This window comes from Haliotis rufescens, unplaced genomic scaffold (genome assembly GCF_023055435.1).
Source record: "Haliotis rufescens isolate VD_foot unplaced genomic scaffold, xgHalRufe1.0.p SCAF_5, whole genome shotgun sequence".
Lineage (NCBI taxonomy): Eukaryota > Metazoa > Mollusca > Gastropoda > Lepetellida > Haliotidae > Haliotis > Haliotis rufescens.
Window position 1 is genome coordinate 60,426,821 of NW_025964223.1, and position 25,182 is coordinate 60,452,002.

The following is a 25,182-nucleotide window of genomic DNA, read 5'->3' on the forward strand; positions in this document are numbered from 1 at the left end:
GAATGCTGCTTAGTGCAACAAACAAGTCATATGAAGCCTAGTTACTTTTCCCGCTAGTACAGATTTACAATAGTTGCAGAACTAAGTTCGCGTTGTGCTTGTGAGACCTGGGGCCAAAGGTCACGAGATAGAAAAGACTAAGAATACATGTAGTTTGTCATTAGACATCCTCTAAAGGTTGGGATACATTTGTCATTAACTTGGTTAATATCTCCTGTTTTGAAAAGTTGTAGATAAATCAAAGGTCAAGGTCAGCATTCTGTTTATTGTACTGAATCTTGTTGTTTACGTTTTTTTTTAACAAATCTGACCGTATAACAGGTCAGCCGCAGTTTTTATACTAAAGGTCAAGGTCACCTGAGTTAATTGTGAAATGCAGTCGTAATATTCTTCCTCTTGAATACAACGCAAATAATATTGGCATTAGAGGATTTATGCAATGGACTTATTCTTCATGAACCTGTGTGATTGTTTTGCCACATTTTGATAAGGTCAAGGTCATGAGATAGAAACATTTCACTCACACCTTTGTGGTTACTCTTTCTAAAGAAAATAGCTAACACAAACATCTCAAAACATATGGTGCTATCACTATGCTGTTGTTTTCTGGTCACATTCCAAACATACCTAGTCTAATGTGAGCCCTTGTAATTGTGACAAGGTACAAGGGTGGTAAGTCAAACCAAACCCTCAGTGAGTAAGTGAGTGATTTTACGCCACTTTTATCAATATTCCAGGAATATCATGGTGGGGGGACACCAGGAATAGGCTTCAACATTGTACCCATGTTGGGAATCGAACCCAGGTCTTTGGTGTGACGAACCAATGCTTTAACCACAAGGCTACCCGACCGCCCCCAAAACCTCAGTAGTTGATATTGGCAGTATAGACTCTTGTACATTAATTAACTTCATCCACATCAAATTGCAGTTCCTCTCAGGTGATCCTCTATAAAATATATGAAAACACTCAAGCCCTTGTGACCACCAATAATATTCACCCAAGGTTCTTCTCCGTCTCGCCAATTCCTCTGACCCTCCAACAGTGGACAGTACCAATTGCCTCCTTTCTGCAGCCTGAACCTCCCAAGACTGCCCCCTTCTTCTTCATTTTTTATTTCTACTCAGAACAGCTTTCTTATTAAATAAGCTTCTTGGTTATTCTCCAGGTATTTCCTCTTCATCTAGCTGCTGCTGCACATGCCCCTTATTCATCACACTGCAGGGCAGTTATCTCTCTCAACATGAAGGAGCAATGGGGTAGCCCAGTGGTTAACGTATCTGCTTGTCACACTGGGTTCGATTCCCAACATGGGTACAATGTGTGATGACATTGCCATCTTCCCGAGGCAAGGGAGTTAACTGACTATAAAAGACCAGGCCAGTTTCCACCCTTCCGAAATAGGCTGGAATTATGAAGTTATACTTTGGCAGGACTAACTAGTCTATGCATAGTCCTATCAAAATCATGTACCGAAATCGACATCCAGTTAACTCCCTTGCCTCGGGAAGACGGGTTATTGCATGAAACCATAATCCCTCACTTGGTCAAAATAAATTAAATCGAGGAAACAAAAACTATTTGATATACTTTATTTGCAATATATATACTAAAATTAAAATGCTCACAAAAACTTCAAGTCTTTCACATGGTCTTACACTTAAATGTAAGAGAGTAATAATAATCTAATTCATAATTTACAAAAGTCAGACAACTGTCTCGACTTAGAAACCACAACAAAACCGAACAGAAAAAAGCATCCTGAAAAATTACAGTCTCTCTCACAGTCACACATCCTTCATCCAGCTCCCCAAGCTCCAGTCTGTTTACAGGGAAAGCTGTCCGTATCATGCAAACAATCTTTGTACAAGTGAGTTATTAACTTATTTGTGCGCTGACAGTACAGAGATCACCCACAATCTTCCTTCCCTACATCTGGCCAGGAGACTCAGCATGACTCTCAGAGGAATAACTGTTTACCCCTGCACCAGAGTAGGGCATTCATTCGGTATAATATATATATTTAATTCATGATGCCATACAGTAGAAAGGAAAGTAATATGTAATACATTCTTGGTACATTCTTTGTAAGTCTCTTCCTAAAATAGTACACGATTCAAAAAGAGTATCAGAAAAATCAGAAGTAAATGATTGAAATCTACATCATGTATGATTGTGTTCATATAATACACTACATGTTCAAAAGTAAATAGACTATATACATGAGATTTCATTTTTCAGATTTTTTTAATTGTTTTTTTTTTCAATATCAATAATCAATTCTAATTTGACAAAGGTTTGAAGCAGGATTCTTATAACATACAAAACAACTTAAGACTTCCCAAGCTCTCAAGTATTTACTGGTCACCATACAATCTTTTCAGAGACTCTACAATTAAACAAGGAAGAATTCTCTGCAATTAAACAAGGAAGAATATTATTCTCTGTGTAAAGTTGACATCAAAAAGAGGCTAAACTTCAGCCCAAACAATGTTTCAAGGGCACTCATTTATGACACACATGACAACAACTGGATTGGTGTGGAGCTCAGTTGGTAGCAGCTGCCTTCTCCCCATCAGGGGAGTTCTTCACCTTGTAGTCATTTAAGGCAGCCTTGATAGCATCTTCCGCCAACACTAAAATATGAACACATTTCAGTCAGTAAAAGAGTGGACTATCATCTATCTGGAGTTAGCCGCCTCACATTATGCAACAAAAACAATATGCAACCAAACTTTGTCCTATAAGATTCAGTCTGAGTGACACTGCAATATCAAATTCAACATCTTCAACACAAGCGTCATCAGAAGATGACAGATCCCCCGGCTCCCCAAAATTCGGAAGAACAAATCATCTGACTGTTACTTTAAGTCTAATTTCTATCTAACCTATCCGTAAACAAGAGTAGTTATTAAGCTAACAAAACAATACCTTGGAATTGGGATTTGGAACTTTGTAATTTTATGTCAGGTACACGCCACTATGAACTAAATTTCTAAGAATCCCTAAATAGCAAAAGGCACCAGTTGACAACCTGGTCTTGTGTGCGCACAGTTTCAAGCAAGTGTACCTGTTAGTATAAGAGATACAGTCCACACAAACACACCACTATGATCAGAGTCTAAGTCAAACTCGTTGTCATGGAAACAAGAATTATTTTTTTTAAACTTCCTCAATAGCAAAAGGCACCACTTCAGGATCTGTATGACATATCTGCCAAGTTATATTGAAAGATATTTAACGTTTTTTTAGTTGCAATAATAACAATCAGAACAAATTTATGAAGGGAAATAACCTACTAGAGCAGTGCAGCTTGACTGGTGGAAGAGACAGTTCCTTAGCAATGTCTGTGTTCCTGATTTTCAAAGCTTGATCCAACTGCAAAAAAATGTGATGGGTACACAAGGGATATTAGGGATACTGATATGAGAAAAGCACATTATTTGTATCTAGGTTGGTGTTCAAGAACTAGTTCAGGGTCAGGGTCCTTTGGAACAGAATAGGTACAAAAAATGTCAAGCCCAGTGACAATATTTTCACGTAATGACAGCAGTAGCACAATGATAACACTCTTGTCCATTAAAACACCAATATCTTCATTCTTGACAACATGGACAAAGCTTCAGTTGGCAACTTACAGTTTTCCCTTTGATCCACTCTGTAGCAAGAGAGCTGGAAGCTATCGCTGATCCACATCCGAAAGTCTTAAACTTAGCCTCAACAATCTTGCCATCATCATCAACCTTGATCTGCAAACACAGAAAGTCATGTGAAACATATTCAAACAGTACAACAGTTATTGTGAAGTTGATGGAGTAAAGAGAGTTTGTTACACACTATGTCTGTCAACAGTAAGCATACAAGTTTACAATTCAATAACCAATGTGACAATGAAAGTTTGAAACTTGCCATGTTACCATGGTTACATAACCAAATTCCATCACCAAAGTGAATGAATAGAGAGTAAGGACAAACAAAACCTAAACTAAACAAGAAGAGTAAGTCATCTATATCTCCCTCACATTGTCCAATCTTACAGACAATGATCTGTACAATCAAATGTGACAGTGTAAATTATCGGTTTGTCCACCTGCATGTCTATCATGGTCTATGTCTAGATCAGAGCAATTGTGTAACAGGGGGTTTCAAATGTGAAAAGATTATTGTTCTCTTATTGTTATGGCCTTGTAGTGAGTGAGTTGGGTTTAACGCCGCTTTTAACATTATTCCAGTTATATCACGGCGTGTCAGCTTAATGTGGGAGGAAAGTCAAAAGTGATGCAGGTCTCAGACGTTTACCACTTCGGTGAAACCCACGAGCACAGGTATGGTGCTCACAAACCTAGAAACATAATCGGGGCGAACCAGGATTCGAACCGACAATCATAGGTTTTTGGCGTGCCCAAGGGATGCAACTCTGCACAGTGAACCCGTGCCCCCTGTTATGGCCTTGTATGGATCTCAAGAGAAATTGGTGATGAATCTTACTTTTAAATAACTTTGTATAAAGATTAAGAGATTGTAATCAGCAAGACTGGTATTCAAACGTTGGTGAATCTGTAAATTGAGTATTCATGAAATAACTGAAGATAAGTACCACTTTATATTGGTTTGCCCACATTTCACTGCCTAAAGATCAAAGTATATACCTAAATTTATTGGACTTACCCTAACATGAGTAAACTAGAGATGTTATTATCTTGTAATGTGAAAAATATCTTAATGAACAGCAACAAGTTTGTGAAAGAAGCTCTTGTATTATGAAATGTCAAATTGTTAAATTAACGTATTCACTATATCATGCTATATGGTGAATGTGTGTACCAAGTTTCATAAACATTTTTCGAATAGTTTTTTAGTTCTGCTCCGGAAATATAACCCACTGCTTCCATTCAGTTCAGAGACTAAGTCAAAATTTAAAAAAATTATGTAAAACATATTACAAATGCAGAGGGAACCTAAAAAACAAAAGACACATCTACACCGAATGGTGAATGTGTGTACCAAGCTTCGTAAAGTTTCTCTTTAGGTTTCCGAGTTCTGCTCTGGAAATGAAACGTTTCTATATCCACCCCCAACTTTGTTGGGGCCGGGGATATTAAACAAGGGCTTCAGACCTCAAGCACATTCATATAACATGTCCTCCTAACATGCTTGGATATGTGTACATGATAATATGTGAATGTCTGAACCAATGACACATATCTTGGCACATAGATTTTGAATAGCTTCGACACCTACTCCTGATTGATTTGCAAATGCAGAGCTCTAGATAACGTTTCGAGCAATTGAGGTTTTACCCTAGGGTTTCTATCTTATTTGGGTTATTACATTTTTCATCGGGTAACCAATATTTTTTCACTCATCTATTCATCACTCTATTGAGTTTTTCGCAAAATTAGTGAACATTTTAAGATTTAAAAAAAGGAAATAATGTTTTAGATGTATATAACTGTTCTAAATATATAGGCTGACTCAGAAAGTAAATTAGCTCGTAATAGTGTTTCTGAATTAGCTTCTTTGTACGCATCCTGAAAAAGCTTCATTGGGTATTTACGCATGCTGTTTTTATACATTTGAGTTTTTCATTTAATGCATGCGTTTCTGTACACCAGTTAATTGAAAGTAATTGGGTTTTGAATATTTTGGGGGGGGTATTTTGTGCAAATACGCTTCTTATCTGTAGCTCTGCAAATGCATCTTGGAAAGGCAACCTCAGTTGATAATACTTGATGTGTGAAATATTCAGGTGTGTTGTCAAGGATTACGAAAGTGTTATTAACATACCTGCAGTTTCATTACATCACCGCATGCTGGGGCTCCAACTAGGCCTGTTCCAACCTTCTTGTCAGCCTTATCCAAAGACCCGACATTTCTCGGATTCTCATAGTGGTCAATCACCTACAAATATAGATTGTGCTTGTCAGGATCAAAATCACTCTGGACTTTCACACCAAACTAACAAGAGCTATTTTCCATTGTTAATCAGGATACTGAGAAACTCTTAGTCTTATGTGTATGGGAAACGACATATAACGTTTGATGAAGACAACTTGACAACTGACTCTTGTCTGAGGAATGGAGCTATGGTACAAGTCAAAATGGCCACATATGAAGAGTGTGTGCCAAAATAGTCATCAAAACATCAAAGTGTCCATGAGTGAGTGAGTAAGTATTAGGGATGTCATGACACAGGTGTCACACGATACGATACATATCATGATACAGAACCTCAAACATGCATATATCACATTTTGTCCAGAAAACCCTGTCATTAGACTTTAAACATGGTACATAGATTCACTCATAAAGGTAAAAAAGGACAACTGACAACTGACTAATACCCATCAACTTGACACTGAGTCAAGTCAGCTATTCTGTATGAGAAAAATAACAAGAAACAAACAAGTTTACATACTGTATTATGGTTTCGCATCCGAAAGACGACCATGAAAGATGAGGATTTAATAATATAGTTTGTACTTGCTTAATGATATCGATGCAAGATCAACATGGGACAATCCATATATGGGGTTAAAAGTGAATCAATGCCAAGTTAAGTGTATCGGTAATCGTATCGTGCAAAGTTTGCAGACAATGCACCAGTGTACTAGTGAATTGTGACATCACGATGTGGTATACTTATAATCCGTTTTTTAGCAACACTCCTCAATATCACAGGTGGACACCAGAAATAGGTTTCCCAACCTGCACCCACGTGGTTAATCAAATCCAGGCATTCAATGTTATGGGAGAATACCTTGAACACTTTGCTACCAGACACCATTAATTAATTTACTTCCATATATTGGATATTGTTGAATAAATATTACATGTGAAAAAATAAACAAAAGAAGAAATAGTGTTTAAGTCTAAAGTCCTGCAACCTCAGCTCATAGATTTCAATGTCTATGATTTGTTTTCATATGTAGTCAATTCTTAGATGAAAGTAAAACTATGTACGGTAAGTGTCAAATATCTCACACCATTTCTCCACGAGGGATAATCCACACTTCCAAGTTTTGAGTAGGTTATTCTGTGTTAATCCTTATAATTTTATGAAGGTGTAAACAGAAAAATCATTGAACGTCAACCCTACAGAGAAACTTAGGCGAAGTCATCCTATTGTTAATAAACCATATCATACAATAAATTACTGACATTATGAACAAATGGGCAAAGTCATATGAAACTGTTCTCAACAGTGAAGCAATGTTGTATCACATTCTTTAAAGTTCAACTGACGAATCAACATGGAGAATTTTTAAACATGCTGAAATACATGTGCAGATAGATGAAATTTACTACACTCAATCTTTCCACATTTATGCATATTTGTTGATACATACACCCTAGTTCCAAATACATCTTTTACATCACCGATATGTGCAACAAATATTTCAATTGAAAATGGATCTGTCAAAAGTTTGAACCTGTAAACACGTCTCTATTAAAATGTTACAGCAGGAGAATCGTACAATGTACTAGCGACCAGTAGGGCCTAGAGGGTTGACAGCAAAAGCAGTGCAGTACACTGGTGCAATTTTGCAGTTAGTCTACACTACAGGATGATGAAATTTATAGATATTCTCTGAATCAACTGATCCTTTCACATCAATTTTGATTAGTTCTAAGATTAAATCGGGGGTATTGGCTAATGCTTAGGACAGTTGTCACATCGAAACTGAATGGTAACTGTATTTAACCGTTTGATTAGCCCAAGACGGAGTAGATGAAGATCAAGCGGACATAGGACAAGTTACATAACGACGTTTCTTTGCACATAAATTACGATTGTAAGCCACATGCATCTTCCATCAACTGATTGTGTAACCGTTTAAACTGTTATCAAAATCAGTTCTTACATTCTTATGATAAAGTGCAACTGGGGTGGCATCAAACACAGACTTCAACGAATTTCCCACACGAGACGTTACTCTGAACAGCGCCATGTTGTTAAGCTGGTTCTCGGCTACCTATGCGCGCTGTCAACTTGCGCTAAGCTCATATTGCGGTATGAGAGACGGGGCCCAGCTTATCTTGTTAGCAGGGGAGAAATGTGTACATTGTTTCAAATCGAACTTCGTAGAATAGGACATTATATTTTTTTATACAAACAATCCGAACCATAATTCCTATATTTTATTTATTTATGCATTAATTTATTTATGTATGCATTTATGCGTTACGTTTTCCGAAAAGGCAGTAATATGATATTGTGTTAAAAGTTGAAATGAATTTAGTTACGGAAATCCTTCTAACAAAAGTTTACTTCCTTACTGGTATTATTTCCAAGAAGGTGGTTCTTTTATTTACAGAAACATACAGTGACACTATGACCATAGTTAAGTATATAAATATTGCCACATTAAGATATAACTTGCAATGCTCAATACTCATTGTACGTGATTAATATATTTCACATTTTGATACCGCATGTCAAATAACAACAAAACAAGTGACAAGCACGTGTAGTCCTGTTGACACAGGCGAAGATTTTCTTGTGTTTCTATTTATTAGATGTTTACTGCACGACACCAAAATAGTCCAGGGTGCTCGTTTCTCTGACTGCATGCAGATGACAAGTCTGTCAAGTGAATGCGTGTGATCGTGTGATCAAGTTAAAACAGATTCAGGAAGTTGACAGTGACACTTTACACATCACGTTATGTGTTTGTAAATGGACATGTCGTTGGTGTAATCTTATCTACATAAACTTGCATCATGATTACCGTGAATGTGAAATTTCACAGCAACTGTGCAGTCCTTGTTGAAATTAACCCAAACAGCAGTTTACCTGAAATCAAACGTGAAATATCAAAGAAGGTCAATTTGCCACTGGAAGAAATCAGGATTATTCTTGGTGGAAAATTGCTGACAGATGATTGTGTGTTTCAAGTAAGCATCCTTTCTTATACTTTTATTGTTTCAATAACATGTCTTCACTTTTCACAGCCATGGGTGAAGTAACACACACGTACACACACACACCCACACATACTGCACTCTACCATTTATTAACGGGACAGGACCATTCTGAAGTTATGTTTGTAAACAAGTTAAACAACAGCTGATAGCCCCCGAGCTTGCTCTGCTCCGCTCGCCCTCCTCCAATGACCACACCACCATAATTTGGGGCCATTTCCTCCAAATTGTATGTGGCCGTTTTAGCAAGGGGCCTTTTCCCTATAACCTGTTATGAAGCACAAGACTCAACTGAAGTATTTTTATGTACCCTTATATATCGTTATCTCATTTTTGTGTTTGTATTATTAGGTCATCTGAACATTCAGGGCCTATTTAGCTGAAACCTTGCCAGGATCATCAAGTTATTTTGTCTCCACGACGTTCTCACGCCAAAATTCCAATCTGAATATAAACATGGCTACCACACTCGCCATATCAAAAACTTCATATCTGCCGTATTAGTTTTTTGGCATATAAATATTTTGTGTATCATTTTGACTGTGTACCATTTGCCTTCTCATGCCCCTGGTTATCTGGACAAGGTACATTCTTCACATCTCCTTTGAAATGGCCATGTCTCTAATTTGTGCTCATTGAATTCCAATCCAATTTGGAAAATAATTTAGTAGTTATTCTTTTATTTAAGAAATAAGCTATGAGTGGGAGTTGTTTGTCGTACAATAAAACACTTCGGAAGAAAAAAACACTCGGCGCAGTCAGGGCGCACACGGTTTGAATAATGACGATCCCAATGAATACAATCTGCAATGAAAAACTCGGCAATCAGGCAATGTCAAACTAGTCCATTTTATGATCAGGGTGGTCAAGTTTGGTATTTCCACGATATTCTCACAAATTTCACGTCGATTATCAGTATCTTTTCTCCCAATACTGATTGTTATATCTCTCCCACTTTTGGATGCGATCTGGTTGGACTCTGGTTTTATGTTTTTTGGCTTTGGTTTGGTTTGTTGTTTAACTCCGCACTCAGCAATATTCCAGCTTTATGACGGCGGTTGGTAATAAACGAGGCTGGACCAGACAATCCAGTAATTGACATCATGAGCATCTATCCACACAATTGGGATCGATGACATGCATCAACCAAGTAAGCGAGCCTGACCACCCAATCCAGTTAGTTGCCTTTTACGACAAGCATAGTCGCCTTTTATGGCAAGCATGGGTTGCTGAAGACCTATTCTACCCCAGAATCTTCACGGGTCAATGTTATTTGGCAACAAGTTGATGAGTTTGTCAGTTTAAAGTGGAAGAGGATGCTATTGTTTAGTATCGTTACAGTAACTCATTAAGTTTAACTTTGGAGAATACATACAACATACATGTACAATACTTTGATCTATTGTTATTTAGTCACTATAATATTTTAAGACCTTTGTGACTGCCCCCGTGGTCTAGTGGTAGAGTGTCCACCAGGAGACTGGAGGCTCGTGGTTCGATCCTTGGCTGCATCATACTAAAAGATATTAAAATGTGGTACTTGTTGTTACCCTGCCTGGCGCTTGGCATTAAGGGGCTAAAACAAGGACTGGTCGGCTCGGAGTCAGTATACTGTGTCTTAGTGGGGTATTCATGTTAAGCTGCGGCATGGTATCTCAGTGGGCTAGAAATATGATATAGGCATTAGTCCAGACTAGTACAAGCAGCTACACATACACGTGTATGCACGTCACTATTTAAGTGCAATATCCTTGGACGTGATGTTCTACTTCATGTCACCTCACCTTAAGACTTTTGTAGTTGTATCTCTCAATTTGTAATCAACCAAAGCTGGAGAAGTCACATTAATAGAAATTATATTTTCATGTGGCTTTTGGCTTCAGTCAGTGGAATCCACGGACTAAAATATAAAAAAACAGTGTGTCTATCACATCGTGATGTCATGTTGATTTTAATTAAAAAATGTTTTATCACTCAGGATTTGGATATTGGTGATCAAAGCACTCTTCACATCTTCCGACAGATTTCAGGGCGTGAAAAAACTCTAACATCAGAAGGTAAGATTTATATTTGTACTGTTGACATTTAACTGCAGTCACTTAACCAAGCAATTATTTGATCAACGGTTCAGCCCCTTGAGATTACGCAAGAGGAGTTGGTTCATGCCTACCGGTACATTAGCAATGATTAGGGACTGCATCAGGAACCTGCTTTGTGACTCAGGCTTGCCTAAACTACTTCCTTAAGTTACATTGCTGAAAGGATATTTGTACACTTGTAGAATACAGAAATTGCAGATTTTTCCACTTTTCATTATTTTTAGTTGGTGGAATCCATAAGCCAAATTTAAGAAATGTAGTTTTTTCTTGCAGCAGGGTAATATTGTGTTTTATCTTACACTAAATACAGCAGGGTAACATATATAGAATACTAAACGAGCTCCCGTGTAATACCAATGTTATGAAACTCGTGAATAGTTGTGGTATCTGACTCGCTTTCGCTCGTCAGATACCACAACTATTCACGAGTTTCATAACATTGGTTTTACACGAGAGCGAGTTTAGTATTTTATTTATTACTTGTCATTTATAAGGGTTTTAGAATTATACTGTTGAGTGTAAATAGGCTGACACCTACACGATCCATGGCATAATCCAATTGAGTTTAACAGAATAATACTTCAAACACGTCAAAAGTTGAAACGTATGAATTTAATATCATACAATGGTCCAACTTTAGAATTCAGGCGTTCGTCCCACAAAATTATCGTAGTGCTAAGGCTATCACAACTCACATAATTTAACTTAGACTAAAGACTCTCGTTGCGCTAGAGTACGATCACCTGGTGGAACGGGGCCTTGCAGCTCAAAGTTTACAATGACATCACAATACCCGATGACGTCATTTGTTGAATTTTGTTGCAAGATCCATCGGCGAAACAATGCCATGTGACGTCAGCCTAGCAACAAGGTTGCTGGGGTCATCGAGTGTGCATAAGCTCCTCCCAGTGATCTATCATCTCCACACACAATGTCGTTGAATACGCCAAGGGATGTTGAGAGCTTTCAATATTTGTTCGTGAAACGTGTTCCGAGAGTACATAAGCACGTGTTTTGGTATTACACAGTGTGTAATAAAGCTGTATCTTCACGGGCAAGTAATAAAGTGTTTTTTCTTGCAGCATGGTAATATTGTGTTTTATCTTGCAGCAGGGTAATATTGTGTTTTTTCTTGCAACAGGGTAATATTGTGTTTTTCTTGCAGCAGGGTAATATTGTGTTTTATCTTACAACAGGGTAAAATAGTGTTTTTTCTTGCAGCAGGGTAATATTGTGTTTTATCTTGCAGCAGGGTAATATTGTGTTTTATCTTGCAGCAGGGTAATATTGTGTTTTATCTTACAGCAGGGTAATATAGTGTTTTATCTTGCAGCATGGTAATATTGTGTTTTTTCTTGCAGCAGGGTAATATAGTGTTTTATCTTGCAGCATGGTAATATTGTGTTTTTTCTTGCAGCAGGGTAATATAGTGTTTTATCTTGCAACAGGGTAATATTGTGTTTTATCTTGCAGCAGGGTAATATTGTGTTTTATCTTACAGCATGGTAATATTGTGTTTTATCTTACAGCAGGGTAATATAGTGTTTTATCTTGCAGCAGGGTAATATTGTGTTTTATCTTGCAGCAGGGTAATATTGTGTTTTATCTTACAGCAGGGTAATATAGTGTTTTTATCTTGCAGCAGGTGAGGGGAGTGAGCTGAAAAACCAGTACTACGTATACTGTAAGGAATGTCAGTCTATACAGCCGGGCAAGCTTAGAGTCAAGTGTGCTGTGTGCAAGGATGGGGCCTTTGTTCTGAGCAGGGTTAGTATGGCATTTGTATATTCTAGGCCTAAAAAAATTACTTAGTGGCATGGCTCCTGTTACCTCTCATTTGAGGATTTCAGGTTAGAATTTATCCGCAGCAATCCAAGCTGGTCTTGAAATGTGTCTGAATGAATTGGGGAGGTAGTGACTTGGTGTGTCCTTGTACCCAAACAGTGTTGATCATTTATCACATATTGTCCTGATTCGATTATTATATATAAGATAGCTACGTGATAAACAGGATAAATCGCAAAGAACAATGAAGAATGAAGCATGGTTCATTTCACAATAAAACATTGTTCTCATGATGTTATTTCTGGTGATTTGAATAAGTGCTCACAACTTGATGACATCATATATTGGTTGTCGTTATTTTTTTACAGAAAAGTGTCTAGTAAGTTGTTCCCCATAGTGGTAGCTGGGCTACGCAGATAAACACAGTGACCGAATGATCTCATCCAAGAGTGGGAGAGATGTGACAAACGGTATTAGGGGTAAAGGTACTGACAATCGATATGAGAATTGTGAGAATATACGGGAATTACCAAACTTAACCCATCTGTTCGTAAAATGGACTTGTCTGACATTTCCGAGGTCGGATTCTGTTCAGGGTGTCATCATTATTGAAATTTTGGTAAATATTTCTAAAATTTGTACATTTTATCAACATCCTTGAAGAGGCTGTACACAATGTTGATATCTCATGTAAGAAATAAACGATTCACAGTTGTTTATCGTACAATAGGTGAGGTGAGGTAAAATTGGGTTTCACGTTGTGTCCAAGATTATTGCACTTATATAGCGACGTGTATGCACGGGTGTGTGTGTCTGTGGCTGCTTGTACTAGACCGGACTGATGCCAATTTATAGTGCTAGCTCACTGAGATACCATGCCGCAGTTTAACATGAATACCCCACTCAGACACAGTATACTGACTCCGAGCCGACCAGTCCTTGTTTTAGCCCCTTAATGCCTAGCGCCAGACAGGGTTTCAACAAGTATAATCTTTTTACGTCTTTTGGTATGACGTGGCCGGGGATCAAACCCCGGACCTTCCGCTCTCCGGGCGGACGCTCTACCACTTGACCACGGAGGTAGTCTTATCGTACAATAAAACACGGCTGGGAGAATAAACCACTCGGGGCTGCACAACTCATGGTTTGTTCTCCCTGCAGTGTTTTATTGTACAATAAACAACTCTCACTCGTCAATTATTTCTTAATTCCACTGTCATTTTGTATTCTTTTTCTGAAATTCAGACTAATTTTGTTGTTGTTGACAGAACAGGGTTAAATATGTATAGGCTCAGTGCTAAAAATCCTGAACTATTAATAGCAAGTTTGTTCCATTCATTTTGATGTAGACTGCACTGTATTGCAGGACCCTGAGGGCTGGAGCGATGTGCTGCAGTCAAGGAGCATGGGTGGGGAGTGTAAGAATGGCAGCTGTGAAGCGACTGCTGCAGTAAGTGGATTCCAGAGAGATATTCCTCCCAGATTTAGCATCACATGACATGACAGGGAGCAGACTATTACAAAGCCTTGTAGAAGTTGAGGTCATTACAATCAAATTTGGTAGGTTCAGTGAGTGAGTGAGTTGGGTTTAACGCCGCTTTTTCCAGTATCCCAGTTATATCACGGCACGCAACAATGGCATCATTAGTCATACAGAGACAAAATTTATTCAAACAACACTGCAAAACAACAGCTTGGTTGAGAAATGTTGTCTGGTCTTTTCATTGTATACAAGGGGGCATGGGTCGCCCTGTCGTCTAAGGAGCCGCGATTCGCTGTGCAGAGTTGCGTCCCTTGGACACGCCAGAAACCTATGATTGTGGGTTCGAATCCCGGTTCACCTGGATTATGTTTCTAGGTTTGTCAGCACCAAACCCGTGCTCATGGGTTTCACCGAAGTGGTAAACATCTGAGACCTGCATCACTTGGGGCTTTCCTCCAACATTAAGCTGACATGCCGTGATATAGCTGGAATACTGTTAAAAGCCATGTTAAACCCAACTCACTCACTCACTCATTGCATACAAATGCTTTTCCCTCGTCATGCTGGTGAACATTGGTCTTCTTCTCATTCCCAAATTTGAAAATTGTGATATTTTGCAAAGTGACGTGCATAATTTTTATGTACTGTTTATCAATGAATGCATAAGGTTGAGTGAGTGAGTGAGTTGGGTTTAAAGCAGCTCTGAACAGTATTCCTGTTATATCGTGGCGTGTCAGCTTGATGTGGGAGGAAAGCCCGAAGTGATGTAGGTCTCAGACGTTTACCACTTTGGTGAAACCCATGAGCACAGGTATGGTGCTGACAAACCTAGAAACATAATTGGGCGAACAGCAATTCTAGCCCGAACCGCAATTCGAGCCCACAATCATAGCTGTTTCTGGTGTGTCCAAGGGTGCAACTCTGGACAGCGAATTGCGGCGCCTTAGACGACTTGGCCACCCGTGCCCCCTAGTAGGCTCAGACCTGTAAATGATGAATTTTCAATATAATGAAGGAGAACGTATGTACCTATGTTACTCTGATTCAATATACGTTATTGTGAGTTTTCTTGTTGACTAGTTACATGTGATTAAGACTTCAGGGTAACAAATGACTTGATTGGTTGGTCAGCTTACAGAAACATTTTGAGGAGTGCCTGTAGCTTAGCGGATTTTAAGGGATATTTCTGATGGTCATTTTTTTATCAACAGCTATATTTAGTGATAAATGTTGATTAGATTATGACACAGCTAAGGGAGCATCCATTTAACTTGTAGTCAACGAACTATTTAATTACTGAGCATCATCAAACAATCTTTTCATTTTCTGTATTAACACGAACAAATTGATGTTTGGGTATTTTCCACGACAATGTTTTTTTACCACTTCCAACACTATATGTTTAGTACATATTTCTGAACAAAATATTCATTTTAAAAATCGGCCCCATCATTGGCGCCCACCCCCAATAGAAATCGAATGGATGCACCCTTATTGGACCTTGTCAAGGAAGTGAAGATAGATTCGTGTGTGTGTCGGAGCTGGTTCTGATGATTACGTGGTAACATGTCTGAATTTAGGATATAATCATTTCAGGAGTTTGTGTTCAAATGTGTGCAGGCCCACCCAGACGGCCTATCAGCTGCCAGTCTACGACATGTCCGACCAAACAGGCGGGAAGTTGAGTGCATAACCTGTGCAGATGTGAGGTGACGTGGGTTAAATTATGGTCTTGGTGTGATGAAAGTGGAATATTTCAGAATATCTCAAAAGCTATGTTTGCAAACTGTTTGAAATAACTCCAATATGTCACTGGTCAGGCAGGACAAAACCTGTTTTGCTCCAACAGACATTAAATGTGACAGTAAGAAGAATTGGGTAGAGTAGATATCACAAAAATCAATCAATATTTATTAAAAATATTCCGGTACTAAACAAAAAGGTTACGGATCATGAGTAATTTGGGGGATATTACTGATGAAATTGTGTGCTCTTCACTGCAAAAAACATACCCCTAAAAATATTCATGATCCCTGACCTTATTTGTTCAGACAACTCAAATGGCTTCTAGTTCATCTGAAAAATATTACCGACCACAGTACAACGGTTGGTTGGTTGGTTTGTTGTTTAACGCCACACTCAGCAATATTCCAGCTATATGACGTCAGTCTGTAAATAATCGAGTCTGGACCAGCATCCAGTGATTAATATCATGAGCATCGATCCACGCAATTGGGATCGATGACATGCATCAACCAAGTAAGCGAGCCTGACCACCCGATCCCGTTAGTCGCCTTTTACGACAATCATAGTCACCATTTACGGCAGAATCTTCACCGGTCCACTGTACAACGGACAGTTTCTAATTGTGCAATCATGACTTTGTTTGACATATCGCGAGAGTACAGATATATGAACCAGGAAGGGTTTCCGGGTTAGAATTGTTCCCTAGCAACCTGTGCTGGTCATAGGAATTGACTTGTTTGGTTATGTTGTCCTATCCTGACTCCATAACTGGGTTACCTAGCCCAGACTTGATAATTTACAGGTCACCGTCATACGGCTGGGATATTGTGCACAAGTGCAGCATTAAACACTTTACCTTTGTACTATTATCTTTTTTAAAACAGAAATATTTCCGCAGATCTCCAGTGCTCGTGTTTCCTTGTGAGTCGGGACATGTGATGTGCATTGAATGCTTCAAGTTCTATGGAATAACACAGCTGAGTGAACGCAGGTTCATTAAGCACCCCGAGTATGGGTACACCCTGCCTTGCCCAGGTCAGTAAAACATTCAGGGCAAGATACACCCTGCCTTGCCCAGGTCAGTAAACCATTCAGGTCAAGATACACCCTACCTTGCTCTTTGTCAGTAAAACATTCAGGGCAAGATACATCCTACCTTGCTCAGGTCAATAAACCATTCAGGTCAAGATACACCCTGCCTTGCCCAGGTCATTAAACCATTCAGGGCTAGATACACCCTGCCACACCTGGTCAGTAAAACATTCAGGTCAAGATACACCCTACCTTGCCCAGGTCAGTAAACCATTCAGGGCAAGATACACCCTGCCACACCTGGTCAGTAAAACATTCGGGAATAGATACATCCTACCTTGCTCTTTGTCAGTAAAACATTCAGGGCAAGATACACCCTGCCTTGCCCAGGTCAGTAAAACATTCAGGGCAAGATACACCCTACCTTGCCCAGGTCAGTAAAACATTCAGGGCAAGATACACCCTACCTTGCCCAGGTCAGTAAACCATTCAGGTCAAGATACACCCTGCCTTGCCCAGGTCAGTAAAACATTCAGGGCAAGATACACCCTGCCTTGCCCAGGTCAGTAAAACATTCAGGTCAAGATACACCCTGCCTTGCCCAGGTCAGTAAAACATTCAGGGCAAGATACACCCTGCCTTGCCCAGGTCAGTAAAACATTCAGGGCAAGATACACCCTACCTTGCCCAGGTCAGTAAACCATTCAGGTCAAGATACACCCTGCCTTGCCCAGGTCAGTAAAACATTCAGGGCAAGATACACCCTACCTTGCCCAGGTCAGTAAACCATTCAGGGCAAGATACACCCTGCCTTGCCCAGGTCAGTAAACCATTCAGGTCAAGATACACCCTGCCTTGCCCAGGTCAGTAAAACATTCAGGGCTAGATACACCCTGCCTTGCCCAGGTCAGTAAACCATTCAGGGCAAGATACACCCTGCCTTGCCCAGGTCAGTAAACCATTCAGGGCAAGATACACCCTGCCTTGCCCAGGTCAGTAAACCATTCAGGGCAAGATACACCCTGCCTTGCCCAGGTCAGTAAAACATTCAGGTCAAGATACACCCTGCCACACCTGGTCAGTAAAACATTCGGGAATAGATACATCCTACCTTGCTCTTTGTCAGTAAAACATTCAGGGCTAGATACACCCTACCTTGCCCAGGTCAGTAAAACATTCAGGGCTAGATACACCCTGCCTCACCTGGTCAGTAAAACATTCAGGGCCCTGATGTTTCAGTAATTAGACATTTTCTTTTCTGGTATAAATCAAAAGCAGATAAATATGATCCTCTTTACAACTCCACATAAATATCTGCAAGGTGTTGTATCAGACATGGTATTTTTCAGCTGGCTGTCCCAACTCAGTGATCCAGGAGAGCCACCATTTCCACCTTCTGGGAGATGTGCAGGTGAGAAGGGTTCACGTCACACAGGGGAGAGGGGCTCATGTCACACAGGGCAGAGGGGTTCACGTCATACAGGGGAGAGGGGTTCATGTCACACATGGGAGAGGGGTTCACGTCACACGGGGAGAGGGGTTCATGTCACATAGGGGAGAGGGGTTCATGTCACACATGGGAGAGGGGTTCACGTCACACAGGGGAGAGGGGTTCACGTCACACAGGGGAGAGGGGTTCATGTCACACAGGGGAGAGGGGTTCACGTCACACAGGGGAGAGGGGTTCATGTCACACAGGTGACAGGGGTTCACGTCACACAGGGTAGAGGGGTTCATGTCACACAGTGGAGAGGGGTTCACATCACACAGGGGAGAGGGGCTCACGTCATACAGGGGAGAGGGGTTCACGTCACACGAGTGAGAGGGGTTCACATCAAACAGGTGAGAGGGGTTCAAATCACACAGGTGAGAGGGGTTCATGTCACACAGGTGACAGGGGTTCGCGTCACTCGGGTGAGAGGGGTTCACATCACACAGGTGAGAGGGGTTCATGTCACACAGGTGAGAGGGGTTCGCGTCACTCGGGTGAGAGGGGTTCACATCACACAGGTGGGAGGGGTTCACATCACAGGTGAAAGGGGTTCATTTCACACAGGTGACTGGGGTTCATGTCACACAGGTGAGAGGTGTTCATGTCACCCAGGTGAGAGGGGTTCACATCACACAGGTGAGAGGGGTTCACGTCACACAGGCGAGAGGGGTTCACATTACACAGGTGAGAGGGGTTCACATCACAGGTGAGAGGGGTTCATATCACACAGGTGAGAGGGGTTTACATCACAGGTGAGAGGGGTTCACATCACACAGGTGAGAGGGGTTCAAATCACACAGGTGAGAGGGGTTCACATCACGCAGGTGAGAGGGGTTCATATCACAGGTGAGAGGGGTTCAGATCACAGGTGAGAGGTGTTCACATCACACAGGTGAGAGGGGTTCACATCACACAGGTGATAGGGGTTCAAATCACACAGGTGAGAGGGGTTCATGTCACACAGGTGAGAGGTATTCACATCACACAGGTGAGAGGGGTTCACATCACACAGGTGAGAGGGGTTCACATCACGCAGGTGAGAGGGGTTCATATCACAGGTGAGAGGGGTTCAGATCACAGGTGAGAGGGGTTCCCGTCACACAGGTGATAGGGGTTCACATAACACAGGTGAGAGGGGTTCACATCACACAGGTGAGAGGGGTTCAAATCACACAGGTGAGAGGGGTTCACGTCACACAGGTGAGAGGGGTTCACATCACATAGGTGAGAGGGGTTCAGATCACACAGGTGAGAGGGGTTCATGTCACACAGGTGAGAGTGGTTGACACACACAGGTGAGAGGGGTTCATGTCACAGGTGAGAGGGGTTCATGTCACAGGTGAGAGGGGTTCAAATCACACAGGTGAGAGGGGTTCACGTCACACAGGTGAGAGGTGTTCACATCACACAGGTGAGAGGGGTTCAAATCACACAGGTGAGAGGGGTTCATGTCACAGGTGAGAGTGGTTGACACACACAGGTGAGAGGGGTTCAAATCACACAGGTGAGAGGGGTTCATGTCACACAGGTGAGAGTGGTTGACACACACAGGTGAGAGAGGTTCATGTCACAGGTGAGAGGGGTTCATGTCACAAAGGTGAGAGGGGTTCATGTCACACAGGTGAGAGTGGTTGACACACACAGGGGAGAGGGGTTCAAATCACACAGGGGAGAGGGGTTCACATCACACAGGTGAGAGGGGTTCAAATCACACAGGTGAGAGGGGGTACACTGAAGATAACTAATTATGGTGTAAAATTTTCCCCTTTTCAAACTATGAACCAACAAGTGAGTGAATAAATGTTGTTCATTGCCACAGGCATTGTAGATAGTAGGGTCTGGACCAGGAAAACCAGCGACACACACTCAGGAAAGTCACAGAGCCTGAGCCCCTGATCCAAAGTTTAGTCATGTCAAAAAAGCAAGAGGTACTTGGGACATATTCATACCCAAAAACTCTCAGGAAAGACAGGCATGGTTTACTGGTGACCTATTCTAACCCAGAATCCTCTCAGAGAAATGGGGAAGAAATTAAATCATGTAATTCCACCAATATCAGCTTGTGAAAATGTATTATGTGGTGTTGCAGTATGAGCGGTTCAACACGTTCGCAGCCGAGGAGTATGTGTTACAAGATGGCGGCGTGCTGTGCCCGGGACCAGGATGTGGGATGGGATTCGTCCTTGACGCAGCAGGGAGAAAAGTCACCTGTGTTGCCAAAGACTGTATGGTAAGAATAATTGTGTCCTTCTGATTGGTTATTAAGAAATTTTAGATCAACTGTTTTCATGCATAGGTAACAGGTGTTGCAAAATGTCTGCCTAACAACAGTGGCATTGGCCAGGAGTTGTCTGACCTTTATACGATCAGTAGGCAAAATATTCTTATAGGCTCTGTCGTGGACAGTACACTTATTCAGGAACTTTTCGTAAGCTGACTGTTTATCAGCCTCCCACAAGTGTGACATGGGGTGGTGGAGTAGCCTAGTGGCGAAAGCGTTGGCTCGTCATGCCGAAGACCGGGTTCGATTCCCCACAATGTGTATAGACCATATTCCAGTGTCCCCCGCCGTGATATTGCTGGAATATTGTCAAAAGCGACATAAATCCATACTCACTCACTAGTGTGATATGGGTACAATGTGTGAAGCCCATTAAGGCCCTCTGGTGGCCCCTGCCATATTGCTAGCATACTGCTACATCTCTCATCACTAATGTTACAGGGGCGGTCAGGTAGCCTAGTGGTTAAAGCGTTCGCTCGTCACGCCGACGACCCGGGTTCGATTCCCGACATGGGTACAATGTGTGAAGCCCATTTCCGGTGTCCCCCGCCGTGATGTTGCTGGAATATTGCTAAAATCGGCGTAAAACAATTCTCACTCACTCACTCACTAATGTTACAGATGACATTTTGTCGTGACTGCAAGAATGAGTACCATGATGGCCCCTGTGATGTCAATCCTCTCCTCCAACTTCCGACTCTGGTAAGTGACGAAGATGCTGCCAGTGACAGGATGCTGTATATTTTAGGAACTTAGGGCAACCTTTAAAATGGCTGTGTTTAACCCTGTTCAGATGTGTGTTCAACACAGATACACTGAGAGCCGTGTGAGATCAGGCATAAAAAGGTCTTGTGTTAGTTTTAATTATTCAGTCCTTGTTTGGATTCAAGTAGAGCTGTTGACATGTACTGTACGGTACAATGTGAATCTTAATAATAATTATGATAATGGACATTTCTACTGCGCCATATTCATGCATGAGTGCCTGCTCAGGCTACATATAACATGATAGCAAAGGTAACGAGTGGGAATTAGAAGTAGTGACGCAGAGAAGGGTTTCCAGGACTGATTTTTAAGACCAGGGAGGAGATTGCTAGATGCAATATCTTGACAGTAAGGCTGCCACATGATACACAGTACATGATAGACAAGGTCTTCAGCAGTCGCTGCTTGTCATAAGTGGCGACTATGCTTGCCATAAGAGGCTACTAACAGGATCGTTTGGTCAGGCTCGCTGACTTGGTTGATGCATGTCATCGTATCCGAATTGCATGGATCGATGCTCATGATGTCAATCACTGGATTGTCTGGTCCAGACTCAATTATTTACAGACCGCCGTCACATAGCTGGAATATTGCTGAGTGCGCGTTAAACAACAAACTTGTGTGAGGACTTCCTGCTGTGTTGTAAGTGTGGTGTTACTGGCTATGGTGTAGAGAGCTGGTTCAGTGTTTGTGTGGTGCCTGTCTCCCCAGGACTACTCCGTGGACCCGCTCCAGGCCGACCGGTCCCGGTGGGAGGACCAGTCCCGGTCCCTGATAGACCGCACCACCAAGCCCTGCCCCAAGTGTGGCACCAGGACAGAGAGAAACGGTCAGTAAGGAACCCAGAGGAGTCTACATATACATATGTATCAATAAACCAAGTCTTAAGTAATCCATATTGGCACCCCAATGGCATGTCATATTTTAAAGGGACCAAAATTTAATGGCCTTGTTTGGGTTGCTTACCTATCCCATAAGCCCCCTGGAATATATCTTCTGGAGGAAGTGGTCAACATCTCATCGTTGTGAGGTAACTATATTATTAGTGGTATGCAAGAAGGGCCACAAGAGTTATGCCCCTTTGTAAACAGATGTTGAGCTCCTTCCCAGCACGTGACACCTTCGTTACACTCTCGGTAACCACCAGTGTGGGTGTGGCCATTACAAGAATCTTGAAAACAATTGCCCCATAACCCCAAATGTAGTAATGTTCATACTTTTGTTTATGTCTTTGGCAATGTCATCATAGTAAATTTTGAAAGGGTTCACGACTGATTTTATTTCCTAGATGAATTAAACTTTTTGTTTGTTTGATTGGTTTGGTTCGAGATTACAGACGAACGAGAATCAACCAACTTCCCCCTTACATTCTTACTATGTCAACTACATGATAATTGTAATGAAATAGAAATTCAAATTGACAAACAAATACATCAGTTTGCTAACAGTCATCAAAACAGTTAGTCGACTGAGAGTTCAACTCCAAGCATGGTTGTGGCCACCTATCACAGTGGGGAGCTTTTTCGGTGGCAGCGATTGTATAGAGAGCTCTGCAAATGGGATATAGCTGTGAGGAGCATGACCGACGCACACAGTGTAGAAACTGGAGTAGGACCACAGTCACACTTGCCCCACGCCAACATGTTGACCTAATAATGACTGACGCACTCACGCACTCACGCTCTCACTCACTCACTCTGTTCCAGGCGGCTGTATGCACATGCTGTGTCCACGGTGTGGGGAGGACTGGTGCTGGGTGTGCGAAAAGGTTTGGGACCGAGACTGTCAAGGCCAGCATTGGTTTGGATAATGTCCGAATCCTCCCACGTAGTAAATAGAATAATATGCACCTGAAGTTAAACACCAAGCTGCCTTAGTGTTCCCCAGACTTCCATCATTGGAAAATATGTAAATATGTATAAATGATGTTGATCTCATGTTGTTTAATGCCTAAGATACCCCAGAGATCGTGGACACAGGAGTACAAGAAAACTATTCCCATCAGACATTTGGACCAATCTCTTGAGACCTACAGCAGGTACCCGGGTAGAGTAATGAGGGGGGGTACCAGCCCTAGGTCAATTCCAGACGGTTTGCTGGCAACTACGACCTGCTTGATAATGGTAATGGACAATCTCCAGATTTACAATAATTGTCCACCAAATCCAATCCAAGAGAACTGTTTGTGTGTGCGTATATTTAGATAAGTTCATTTGATAATGGTTTTGCTGTTAGTTAGATATTTGCTGTAAGCTTCATTAGGCTTGATGTAGGATAGAACTGGTTGTATATCGGTTCTACTCAGTAGGGTGATCAAAGATCTACCAGGTAATTGTTTTTGATTTAATGACCTACAATGTGTCTACCTGTAGTTATAAATCTGGAAATGTAATGGCCATCTTTAGAAAGTTCTAAGAGTATTTTGGTTTCTTCTTGAGTGAGTGAGTTGGGTTTAAGTCTTATTTGGGCCAAATATATTTTGGTTATGTCAAGATGTGTCAGCCTAGAGGGTGCAAGTAGCCTGAAATGATGCAGGTGATTGATGTCTACCACTGATGAAAGCACCTGACCTTTCTACTGCTGACATATTGTTGTGCCACCATGCCCTCTGCTTCTTCCTGACATCCATTTCTAACATAATCATATAATTGAATAAGCCTAAAATGTTGAGAGTTTTCAATATTTCGTTACTAACTATAGCATGCAGTGGTGCATATTATATGAAAGCGAATTCATAACAGTATTGGTAAAAGCTGGACATGCTGACCCCCCCACCCCCCGATTATTATAATGGTTGCCTCCTTAATAACAGTAAAATGTTTTGAGCTAAGGGTATTTTCATTTGCATGCTTAAATATGTGATTTGATTTCTCTAAACAATGGCAAATATGTATTATTGTATGATAAAATCGATTGTGTTACTTGGATTGTAAATTGAGCTTTACCAGAACACTTTTGTTGTGAGGAAAACAACATTTTAAACTCCACTGGTAAGTTGGTCAACAGTGGTCTACATGTTTTCACATTTTTATTGTCAGTTTACTTGGAAGTAGTTCGAATTTTGAGTGAACTAGAAAAATGACAAATTTGATGTGACGTTTTGAATGTGGATGATCTACATCGTAACCAATGGAATAATGCTGGAATTGAATTTTGAGTGACGGTACATTTCCAGTGGACTTTGCTTGTACCTTGGCCTCTAAAGTCAGGGCTTTGTGTGTTATGGTGTGCTGTATGTTATATATACTGTTGTTGATTTTATACAAGAAGATATCCTTTGATTGATGAAGATGAAATAAACTATTTTATTTTTCATTTGTTCTTTCAGATTACATACACTCTATTTACCGTATGTGTGGAGTGTTCAGTAATCTATGCCATGCTTCCAGTCTTGTTTGTAGGTGTATTGACTGAAACACCTCTCCTTTTTGTTTTTAAGTGTTGTTATTAAATACACCTACACTTCTCATTTGGCTAAGTTAAGACTATCAATGTAACTTATTACTTACAATTGTCTACAGGAAGTCCAATGAAAGCCAAGAGAACATTGACATTTACCCAGCTGGATATGATC

At 40.9% G+C, this 25,182-nt stretch overlaps 2 protein-coding genes across 3 annotated transcripts; one reads left to right on the top strand and one right to left on the bottom strand.

Annotated features, from left to right (window-relative positions):
• Positions 1–1,575: 1,575 nt before the first annotated feature.
• LOC124140346 (iron-sulfur cluster assembly scaffold protein IscU-like) lies at positions 1,576–8,017 on the bottom strand. The gene is made up of 5 exons (XM_046507882.2): positions 7,866–8,017; positions 5,788–5,901; positions 3,639–3,749; positions 3,300–3,378; positions 1,576–2,636 (listed from the first exon to the last, which is right to left on the bottom strand). Exons 1-5 carry the CDS (start codon positions 7,950–7,952, stop codon positions 2,548–2,550), a joined length of 480 nt encoding a protein of 159 aa, XP_046363838.1. The 5' UTR covers positions 7,953–8,017; the 3' UTR covers positions 1,576–2,547.
• Positions 8,018–8,275: 258 nt separating this feature from the next.
• On the top strand, positions 8,276–24,923 carry LOC124140371 (E3 ubiquitin-protein ligase parkin-like). Of its 2 annotated transcripts, none has more exons than XM_048383751.1 (11): positions 8,276–8,898; positions 10,904–10,982; positions 12,670–12,791; positions 14,176–14,259; positions 15,889–16,001; positions 16,937–17,073; positions 18,420–18,481; positions 20,652–20,792; positions 21,465–21,545; positions 22,320–22,437; positions 23,315–24,923. In XM_048383751.1, exons 1-11 carry the CDS (start codon positions 8,725–8,727, stop codon positions 23,416–23,418), a joined length of 1,215 nt encoding a protein of 404 aa, XP_048239708.1. In that variant the 5' UTR covers positions 8,276–8,724; the 3' UTR covers positions 23,419–24,923. The 2 variants fall into 2 exon arrangements, with proteins under 2 accessions (XP_048239708.1, XP_048239707.1); XM_048383750.1 differs by having other exon boundaries at positions 8,281–8,898; positions 12,667–12,791.
• Positions 24,924–25,182: the final 259 nt, after the last annotated feature.